This window comes from Hevea brasiliensis, chromosome 4, assembly GCF_030052815.1.
Source record: "Hevea brasiliensis isolate MT/VB/25A 57/8 chromosome 4, ASM3005281v1, whole genome shotgun sequence".
NCBI classification, from domain to species: domain Eukaryota; kingdom Viridiplantae; phylum Streptophyta; class Magnoliopsida; order Malpighiales; family Euphorbiaceae; genus Hevea; species Hevea brasiliensis.
Genome location: NC_079496.1, coordinates 11,836,569 through 11,847,578, shown reverse-complemented (window position 1 = coordinate 11,847,578; position 11,010 = coordinate 11,836,569). Strand labels below are relative to the sequence as shown.

General features: G+C 33.9%; 2 protein-coding genes across 6 annotated transcripts; one reads left to right on the top strand and one right to left on the bottom strand.

The window, feature by feature from the left end:
• The first annotated feature begins 2,540 nt into the window (after positions 1-2,540).
• On the top strand, positions 2,541-6,345 carry LOC110669998 (grpE protein homolog 2, mitochondrial). 5 transcript variants are annotated; one of them, XM_021831903.2, is made up of 6 exons: positions 2,541-2,816; positions 4,043-4,570; positions 4,735-4,902; positions 5,043-5,171; positions 5,605-5,695; positions 6,022-6,345. In XM_021831903.2, exons 1-5 carry the CDS (start codon positions 2,673-2,675, stop codon positions 5,692-5,694), a joined length of 1,059 nt encoding a protein of 352 aa, XP_021687595.2. In that variant the 5' UTR covers positions 2,541-2,672; the 3' UTR covers position 5,695; positions 6,022-6,345. The 5 variants fall into 5 exon arrangements, 4 of the variants coding, with proteins under 4 accessions (XP_021687595.2, XP_021687597.2, XP_058001321.1 ...); XR_009148191.1 differs by having other exon boundaries at positions 2,542-2,816; positions 5,605-5,827; XM_021831905.2 differs by lacking the exon at positions 6,022-6,345 and having other exon boundaries at positions 2,542-2,816; positions 4,043-4,289; positions 4,377-4,570; positions 5,605-5,939.
• A 2,161-nt stretch (positions 6,346-8,506) lies between these two features.
• LOC110669957 (uncharacterized) lies at positions 8,507-10,914 on the bottom strand. Its single transcript, XM_021831840.2, has 3 exons — positions 10,504-10,914; positions 10,010-10,153; positions 8,507-8,916 (listed from the first exon to the last, which is right to left on the bottom strand). The coding sequence occupies exons 1-3, from the start codon at positions 10,783-10,785 to the stop codon at positions 8,779-8,781; spliced, it is 564 nt and encodes a 187-aa protein (XP_021687532.2). The 5' UTR covers positions 10,786-10,914; the 3' UTR covers positions 8,507-8,778.
• Between the last annotated feature and the right edge of the window lie 96 nt (positions 10,915-11,010).

Below are 11,010 nucleotides of genomic sequence, written 5' to 3'. Positions count from 1 at the left end.
CTAATTTAGATAAAATGACTAACTTATTAATGAAAACAAAGTAAAAATTAAATGATAATTTACCCTATAAAGTATTCATAGCAAAAATACAGGCGACTCTTTCACTTAGTTTTTTTTTTTTTTTTAATCTGAGAAAAAATGAGGGCTCTTTGAATATAATAATCATAATTCTCTTAAGTCCAAGGCTTGAGGGCTCTTTGGATATAATGGTAATAATTCTCTTAAGTCCAAGGCTACCAAGCCCAAGATGACACCCAAATAAAACGCACCATTTAATAACTCGCCACTCACTTGTATCATATTTTTGAGTAAAGATAATATTTAGTCATAATACTAACATAGAGAGTTGAACGAGATGGAAGAAGACTATCTCGTTAAGTTAACCACCTGATTGAGAATTTAACGCTTCTCTTTTTCCAAGTAAAAAATTTATTCATAAGAATAGTAATGTTCTGCAAATTATATTGGGTTCAATGTCAAGGATGGATACTTCTATGCTTCCTACCACTCTTTGCAGGCATGATTGCTTTCCTGAGAAAGAAGCAAGTGCAGCAAAAGAACGAGTATGATAACCTTCAAAGGCCTACATTGACATGATCCAGTGTTGTCTGCTTTTCGTGTATGTTCAAGTAATTTATGTTTTCATCTGTGAAAAGCTAAATTTGCGTTGTAGCTTGATTGCGACAACCAATTGTGAATTTATTATATTTTAATAAAGAGTTGTTTGACGAGGAGAATTATTTATCGCTGTATAATTTATTAATTATTATTTAACAGATTAAACTTTCTATGAATAAAAAAAGATAAAATTTATTTTGAGTCCTAAATTTGTAAATCATGTCCACTATTACCTTTTGGTTTAATTTAGGACAACTATTATAATTGGCAATTTAAACTCAAATTTATAAAAGGGTGAATGCATGTTTCACGTGCACATAATAACTAATTAAAAAATATAGATGCACCTAACTGACAAATCATTAAAGTAATGGTGAATTTTGCTATAAAATATATATTTTTTTAATTTTTTGATTGATTAGTGTATACTTTTATACTTTGATGCAATTGAGAACTTTTCTAAAAAAAATATTGTTATCTCCATCAACCATAATGAAGTGATTGTTTACGTCTTTTGATATTTCACATTAGTTATGAAGTGTATGTAAGTGTAAATTATATGAGAATAAATACTTTGTTAAAATTGTCATGATTTTAATAATGATTTATTTTTGTTACTAATCTGTGTGTATATGTGTTTTATCTTTAATAAAAAAAGATAAAAAGCTAAGGAAAGAATTGGTGGTATGAGTTCGTAGCAAAAAAATCAAAAGCAGACTTATATTCTTGTGGTTTGGACCTTCAAGATTTCACATTATTTATGGAGTGTATGTGAGTATAAGTTATACGAAAATAAAAAATAGTTTTAACAGTGATCAATTCCCGTCAATAACTATGTATATGCATCAATAACTATGTGTGTATGTGTGTTCGATCTTTAACAAAAAAAAAAAAAAAAAATTTCTATGAAATCAAAGTTTACTCTCCTTTCCTCCTTTCTATCTCTACTCTCTCTTTTCATTTCTATTCTCTCTCTATATGTATGAGCAATTTGAAATGCATTGACTGTAATTTTTTTTTTATTAATAAAATTTATTAATTAGTAAAACATATTTGAGTTTTTTGTCCAATAGGCAAAAACGAAACCATCACAAACACATTAAACGTAGCTTGCAAAACCCATTAACAAGACAACTAAAGAAGAATCCAAAATAATAAATACCATTTAGGACTATCACAAAGCTACATCCCAAATAGAAACCTCGAACGATCCTTGTCCCTTATACATTATTTATCCCTAATTCTTGATCATTAAAATCAACTTCATTAAATTAAATGGAGTAATATATTTGAATGTGTTATGAATAGCAATAGAGCAGATCGAGGCGGAGATTGTTCTCCCATTTTCACCCAATAGAAGTTTAGGATGTAATTTTTTTTTTAATTTAATTTTAAGTGTATGAATTCATAAATATATAAATAAGTGTATAGAGATTTTTTAAAATAATGTGGAGTAATATAATGCAAGTATTAAAATCTCTCTAATTCATTAATTTAATAAATTAAAAAAAATTTTAGATTTTGAAGATTTTAAAAATTTTAAAAATCTTAAATTTTATAAGAAAACTTTACATTAAAATAAAATATTCATATATTTATTATTTTAAAATTTATAATTTATTTTTAAAAACTTCTTTCCAAATACAGTATATCTTCAATTTATTTATTAAATAATTTTAAAAATCAAGTTGAATGTTATGACAAACGACTCAAACACAGCCAAGCTTCGCCCACCCTACAAAAGCTTCTGGAGCATTCCGAAGAAAACCTAATCTCCAATACAGATCAGACAATAATACCCTTATAAAAAACTCAAAAATCCTCCCTCTTTAGGAGATATTGATGGAAATTTTTTAATATACAAGGGTAATCCGGTCATAAAATAAATATTTTACTACAACTCAACTCCTTCTTCAAGGCCTCGTTCTTTGGCTCCAAGCACGCATTTTCCCTCTTTGTTTTCCTTCGCTTTCCCTAGAGTCCTCCTCTTGCCCTACCTCTCTCAAATTTTGTATATTAGCCATTTGTCTTCCAATTTATCATCTTCTACAGCTATGTTGATCTCCAGGGTGGTTTTGTCGCGCGTATCGAGGGGCTTGGGCCGATGCTCCCTGCTTCTCCTTTCTCCTTCGCAGAAGCAGCAGCTACCAATCTTCACCAATCAGATTGACTCTCTAGTTCATGAATATCCTAAACAGGTGTGATATACAATAAAAAACTTCAATTTTTAGTTTTGGCGTTCCGTTAGGGTTTTGCTAGGGTTTAAGAATTTTAAGTAAATTAGTTAAACTTTTGATTTTTTTTTTCTTGAATTTTGATTTTATTATCGTGGAATTGGTCTCAGGTTTGATTGCTAGTAAGCGTTTTATAGGTTTTAAGATTTTTGGTTTGTTTGACTACAATGGAGGCGTTCCTATTGGAATTATGAAGCTCTTTACCAGTAAAAATGGATTTTTGTTGTTGATGTATGTCTCTTATTTTAGAAATTGTCGAGATTTAATTGAGCAATTGTTTGGGATTTCAAGTTTCGTTGTGTTCTGGTGATTATAGATACGGCCTCTCAAATCTCAACAGTTTTTATGCAATACGATTTTTGTAATCGTCTCTACAAGGTTGGTTCTGGCTGTTATTGCTTAAAATGCTCACATCTTAGTGATTTGCTAAAGGGCATGCCAATTGCACATGGTTTTGAAGAAGTGGAAAAAATTATTGAATTCCTTTTTCACAATGATTAGGGACCTTAGGTGGGTTTTTGGTTTTCTGCGAATTTTTTCTTAAGTATTTCAGATTTTAATCTTTTCATTTGTCTATTGTGGTACTGGTTTAGTTGGACTGTGTTGCATTCGAACGCCCTTTTGAGTTCAAACATCTAATGTGAGACTAGTTCATCTTGGTTATCATAGCATTCTATCTTGTTCACGTTGTTAACACATATCACTAACAGTTAAAGAGTCTTGGTATGATATTTGGCAGAAGGATTTGTAAGCAAGTAAACTATTCAATATGGTAAATGCATATGGTATGCCTTATTTGTATTTTGCAATAATTGAGCCTACTTGGCTATGGTTGTTTTTTTAATGAGTTATATGGTTGTAGGTCTTTGTTCACCTTATAGGATTCAATTTAAGATTCAAAACTAAAACAAATGAGTCTCTTATGAAAGTTTAGACAGGATCAAAATTGAATTTTTCTTTGAAGTCATAATAATGGTTTTGCTCACTATCTGCATTTCGAAAAGATATTGGCCAGTTTGTTGATGTCTGTGCATTCCTGACCCTTTTCTTTTGCCTAAAATAGTTGTTGTTTTCCCCCACCTAAAATGATATATGTTGCCATTTTATTGCTGCTTAACGATTTTGCATTTGGCTTCCCCTTTTTCATCTTCTTTTGTTAATTTTGTGATGCAAAATTTTAAATTAATTAGATGTTCATCCTGTTCCAGTTTGTTGCAAGCCAGTTGTCTTTGTTTCATCATTCAGCCTTCTGTTCCTCCCCACTTCAACGATTTGGATTTGCTTCATCTGCATCCCCTGAGCCTAATGGAAAAGAACAGGGGAGCGGTGTAGGGAATAATGGTGCTTCCTCAAATGTTGAATCAGAAAAAACAAATGGAGATGCAAAGCCTTCTGATCAGGCAGAAAATTCATCTTCTGGAGAGACCAAATTATCAGGTTTTAACTCAGAATCCCAATCAAACATGTCTCAATCTGTCAAAAGAAGGAGAAGAGGTGCTAAACGAACTGCATTTTCTGATTCAGATTCAGAGGCTGAAGACGATCTGTCAATGGATGATTTGGTGAAGCTTGTGGCGGAAAAGGAAGAACTTCTGAAGTTGAAGCACAAAGAGATTGAAAAAATGCAAGATAAAGTTCTTCGCACTTATGCAGAAATGGAGAATGTCATGGAAAGGACAAAACGTGAAGCAGAGAACTCTAAAAAGTTTGCCATACAGGTTTGTTTAGTGGCTGCTTCTTCTTCATGGTCACAATGACTGTTTTTGTATTTGGATGTGTGTGGAAGGTTTTTTTTTTTTTTCTCCCCTCCTCGTGGTTATTCAGTTATTCTTGCATTCAGGAGTTTTACACCGTACAACTAATCTTCATGAATATGCTGCAGAATTTTGCAAAGGGTCTACTAGATGTTGCTGACAATTTGGGAAGAGCTTCATCCGTTGTCAAAGACAGTTACTCAAAAATTGATCCATCAACTGACACTGCTGGGGCAGTTCCACTTCTTAAGACCCTTTTGGAAGGAGTTGAAATGACTGAGAAGCAGCTTGCAGAGGTGAGCATCTTTTATTACTTAATCAATCTTCACTCAGCCATGCAGTATCCTAGTTGTTTAAATTTTGCATCTAGATGTGCTTGGGAGGACAGTTATGGCTTAATTTATTGTTGAAACAACTATGATGTTTGGGATTTCAGGTGTTTAGGAAATTTGGAGTAGAAAAATTTGATCCAATGAATGAGCCATTTGATCCGCATAGGCATAATGCAGTTTTCCAGGTACCAGACGCTTCTAAGCCTCCAAGCACTGTTGCAGCAGTTCTAAAGGTATGATTTGAGTAACACTCAATTTTTATCATATAGATATTCATGTGACCATCACTGCATTATTAATACCAATTAAGAAATCATGGTTATTCTTGTCTTCATAATAAATTTTTAAGACTGTTGAGGCTAGGGCAGAGGAAGAATTCTTAATGTTATGTTTCCCCACTGCTTGAAACTGTTTCATACAAAATGATTGTTTCTGCTATAACAGTTGGGATGATCTCTATCTTTAGAATGCATATGATTTTTTTTCTACATTTTTTAGGAAGCACATTATATATCGTCTTATTGTACATTGTTAATGTTTATAATGCATTTTTTCTACGTTTGCAAAATATTGCCTTGATAGTTACTGGATTTAAAGTGGTGTTGAACCGTCTTTTATTTAGGTATGGATTCATGACTAAATAGTGATTTGCTTGCTTGTGTGCAGGCAGGATACTCTCTCTATGATCGTGTTATCCGGCCAGCTGAAGTTGGTGTTACAAAGGCAGAAGAGAATGAAACAGAATCAAACAATTAAGGTGGTAACTTCTTGAAGACTTTGCTAGGACATAAATTCAAAAAGTTTTGCATTTGCGAGAGAAAAATGGAGTGTAATGCTTTCTTGCCAGACTAGCCTACTGTTATCTAGTGCACTCACTAGATGGCCATTGGTATGCGAATTCATTTTTAAGCTTATTATACAGTTTTGAGGTTGACATACAAGGATCCTTTTCTTTTAATATACTGCATTTAGAGCAATCATCAAAAGTTTTATAGGACTAACTTCCTAAGTTTTTCTTCTTTTTTTCTTTTCCCCTTCCATTTAAATAAGAAATGCATCCCCTAATAGTAGCTCCTTCAACAGGGGAAAGGGGATTAACGATCCAGCCTAGAGCTATAGAATTGCAGTGCTCTTACCAGCCGATAAGTGACACGGTAAAAGTAGGTAGATATTTGAAGTTTTGTTAAAAAAAAAGGACCAAAATGCATTGCAGATTGACAAAAGAGCCGAATTTATATGCCTGGATTACGATTGCATTAAATGAGACGGGATGCGACTTGTTGCAGGACTGAAATCATTGAGCTAACCATCGACTGTTGGTGCTGGATATCATCTCTCAATTTAAATTTATTTAATAAAATCATTTAATTTTAATTTATTTTATAAAAGTCTCCCATATTTTAATCATTTTATTGTTACCATATTAATTTGACAGTACGTTTCTTTAAAAAGAAAAAAAAATAAAAATAAAAATAAAAATGGTGCAATTGTCACTCATCCATCTTCACCTGCCCTCTCTCTCTCTCTCTCTCTGTTCGAATGAGGGCGGAAGGTCGTGCTTTTTGTTTGAAGGAGGGTGAAGGTTAAATAAATGGAAAGAGGGATAATCAATTTATATATTATTTTTTAAAAAAAATAAATTAATAGATGATAAGTAGAATAAATTTTATTATTTTTTATTTTTTAATTTTTTTACACTTTATTTTAGAGTAGATAGGAGTTATAATTATTTTATTTTTTATACTATAAATTAGGGATGATAAAAGTTTAAAAATTTAATTTTATTTGATTTAAATTTAATTATTATTTTTTTTTTATCTTGGTGAGATAGGAAGATCTTTTGGTTTTAAATCATGTAATTTATTTCGTATAATAATATATTATTATTATTTATTAAAAAATAATTTATTTATATATATATATATATTTAAATATTATAATATTTTAAAAAATAATAAATTATTAAAATAATATTTAAAATTTATATTTTTAATTATATATTTTTTTAGTAAATAAATTTATAATATATATTAGTAAATTAAAATAAAAAGAAAACTCTTCGTAGGAAATCATTCCACCCCTCTCTAAAGAGAATATCCCTGCTCCTACCATGAATTCTTGCTATGGCGCAGGAACAGATGGAGTGATCCCTATTCTTAATTTACTCGATTGCTGTTCATAATATGAATTTACCCGGTTTTTTCCTTTTTTAAATATAAAAATATATTTTATTTATATATACCTTTCTATTAATTTACTCTTTTTTAAATATAATTTTTTTTATTATAATCTCCTTTGTTTTTTCTTATTTTTTTTATTAGCTACCCTTCCTCGTTCCATTCAAATACAGCCCAAGTTGGGGATTAGCGACATCACAACCCTCTTCATTCCCTCGTTCCCCTCTTCGTCCCATCCTCCCCCTACCAAATCTTCTGCCTCTTCTAATGCAAGTGCTTCGATTAAATCTTCCACAACTTTTTGTTGAAGTGCTCTGGTGACATATTTATCTTCTCGTCCATCTAGACCTTCCTCTTCCCTTTCCAAATCTTCCGCATAATCTCCTAAAGCCTCCCATGCAATGTCACCACCCTCAGCTTCTACTCCCCCATCTGCAAGTGGGTCCCCTCTAGTTTGTCTTTAACGATTCCACCGCCATTGTTTTCTACCCCGACTACAAACCCAGTGACCACTTCAACTTCGATTTCAGTCGCTAACTCACCAGTGTAGAAGGCTTTGGCTACTACAGTGACCTAGGCATTAGTGAGTGTCCAATTTGACAACACTAGTAGAGGCCCTAATGGTTTTTCCCTCTATTAGTAGCATACCGAACTCCAGTCCAGTGAGTTTGTCACCAAAAACTACAAAAAGTCAGATGAATGATGAATCGAGTTTTAAGTCCATAAATGAGATTCGAGTTGTTTTTAGCAGGTTATTGTGTATTATGGCTTCCTCCACTGCCACGCCACCACTACTTCCCACTATCATGGGCTTATCTGGGTTTGTTGTGAACATGTTCTTTCCTTGTAAATCGGAATGCTCATTAGATTTAGATTTTTTTGAGATTTAGTTAGAATGTGTGATTATAATTTTGTTTTGTGAAATGTAACTTTTGTATTGCACTGATTTATGATTTTGCAATTTGCACGATTCTATTTGTCATTAAGATTTTGATTTTCAAGTTATTTTGAACGGAGATGGCGAGTGACAGACAAAAGAGGGTGAGAAATGTAAACAGGGAAGAGATGATGAAAGAGAGAAACGAATAGAGATGGTGGAAGAAGAGAGGGTGAATGAAAGAGCGACCAAGAAGAGAGGGTGAAAGAAAGAGACACAGAGAGAGGGATGCAGTGAGGGAGGGAGAGATGATGGGAAAGAAAAAGAAAGGATAAGAGAGAGAAGGTGAGAGCAAAGTGATCAGCTTAATCAAGTGAATGTGACTCTCTCTCATATGAAATTAAAGGAGTGATTTTTTTTTTAACAAATTAAAGTTGTTAACTTAATCTAATCTGAGTGCGTGATGAAACCCTTAAAATTGTGAGACGATGGATGAAAAATCATACGAACAGTGTTACTGTAAACTTGCTAATACTAGTGGGGTGGTAAAATAAGTTTAGGATCAGATGGTTTTCCATTGCGTACAAATGCCATTAATTGACATAAAACATTCATCTAGTAACTGCAGACATATGCCCTACAATCAATTACAAGATGAAGCAATGTTGCTTCTTCTACAACATAAACTGTATCGTTCGCCATAATCATCAAATTGAGTCGCCCAATTGAGACTTCATACCAGTGCATACCTAACCAGCTTCTTCTGTTTCAAGGGTCTGCTGGGTGTCAACTAGTCGTCCAAAACCCACCGGCGCTTGCTTTCTTCATTTCACCCTCTTTGCTCTGGCCAAGGTTATTATTATCATGGTCACCATTGTGGCCTTTCAAGCACAAGCCCAAATCCAGATTACTTGTGCTCGAATCCTGTAAGGAAGAAAGACTCTTGTTTAATTCCACTACTTTCAGAGTTGATTTGAATAGACTCAACATAGCCACTGGGGCAGAAGCCAACGACGAGTGCTTGCCTCGTAGTAAAAAAAGTCAAAGTCAAGGGTTCAAAATTCAGACCACTTCAACAATTTCCAATGTACCACAAGAAAAAAAAATTCAGTGTCCATGACATTCTTAAACATGACTTCTATGTGCTAGATTGCTAACAGGTGAAGATATCTCGCAATGCTTGCTAGTCATGTGTATGCAACAAACAAGCTTGATAATGATCGATCCTGCTTGCTAGCATGACATTGAAAAATTCTGTTGAAGTTGTGCCCAAAGAAAGGATAAAAATATGGATTCTATTGATAAATTAAATGATAAAAAAATTTTACATTTTTCTCAATGAAGGGCCTAAAAAATATTTGACTACATTAAAATCCAAGAGTAAAGTATTTGATAGGGTCTAGTCAACAATATTCATCATGGATGCAAAATTTTGTACCGCACAAACCATGAAGAGATTAGTTATTCTGTTATCATTCCTAGTGAGAGAACCCATGGCTAGTAATAAGAAAATATGCCATATTATCAATATCAAACTAATCCTCAACAAACAAGAAGGAATTGGTCTAGAAAACCTGTTTATTCATTTAATCACATCTCATTTCATACATTTTTCAACCACAATAAACATGTAATACTTCAGCAAAATGGAAATTCTTCTCATAAGCATCGAAATTAGAAAATGATAAAAATCAATAACAATAGTAAAATTCTCATTCTTGAGCATATCCATAGACCTGGTAACATTCTGGCCTTTTCTTCTTTCCTTTAAATAAGTGCGGTTGAGCATATGTACAATTATGATATCATAAATAGAAACGTAAAAGAAACGAATCTGGAATATGAAACCATCCCATTCCCATTCCCATGAAGCAAGATGAACTACAATTCTTAACCACAAGCACAATGAAGCAAAAAAGAAAAGGCAAATAGATAACATAGTAGGGTGTGTATAAAAGCCAAGCCAGTAAGAAGAATCACAAACGGTAAATAGTTACTCAAATTTTATAAATGGTACCTGTGTTTCTGTCTTCAAAGCAGTGTCACTAGTTTGCTCATCGTTCTTTGAGGTTGGCAGTTCTGTGAACTGGTTGATACTGCCTGCCTTAGCTTCATGATCAAACTTTTTGGCGGCCTTCCTCTGTTCTTCTAGCACCGCAATCTTGAGGCACGAAAGCAATCAAACCATGTTCAACTTAAGAAATAAAATGACATCAAATTGAATGATCTCTCTCTAATCTACAACCACTTCATCAAATTATTTCAGTGCAGAAATGACGAGCTAGAATGCTTTTGCTAATGACCACCAAATGAAAACACAAGTTAAACCCTAGTCTCATACTATAACAGAGTCCAGCAAAATGAACTCAACGAGCAGTTAAACAGATAACTGATAAGCTGGAATAAAGGTAACCCATTTACATATTTTCTAGCACATCCACTTCAAAATTAAACCATAAGAAAAAGCAAAACAATTTACATGAGACACAGAGAGAGAGAGAAAGAGCACACCGGAGTGTAGCGGAACTTGCGTTTGGGAGGCTCCTCAGAGGAGGAGGCATCGGCAGCGGCGGCGGGGGAAAGAGGAGTCCACCGACAAAGGAGGAGACGAGAGCTGTTATTGGTGTGGCCGTTGGAATGGGAGTGGGAGTTGTGGTGACTAACGGTGGAAGATGGGGACACGTGGACCCACTTCTTCCTCCATTTCCTCACAGGGCCGTTGAACACAGCAGCACTCGCTGATGGGCCGTATCGAGAAGAGGCACGACCCAGTCGAGACCCCACTCCTTCCATTTCTCGTCTCGCTCAACCCCGCGAAACCGATAACTCGGCTATTATCGGGGTGATTGTTGTCGGTGGCGTTCCGTTGGCACCTGTGACAACAAAAGTAGCCAAGCCGTAAGGTAAAATTATCTGAAACACCTCAAAGCTTTCTTAAATAACCCCCAGCGCACGGCGTATACGATATGCAGCGACGTCGTTTTACAACTCACCAGTCTGTTTCTCCAAAACGACGCA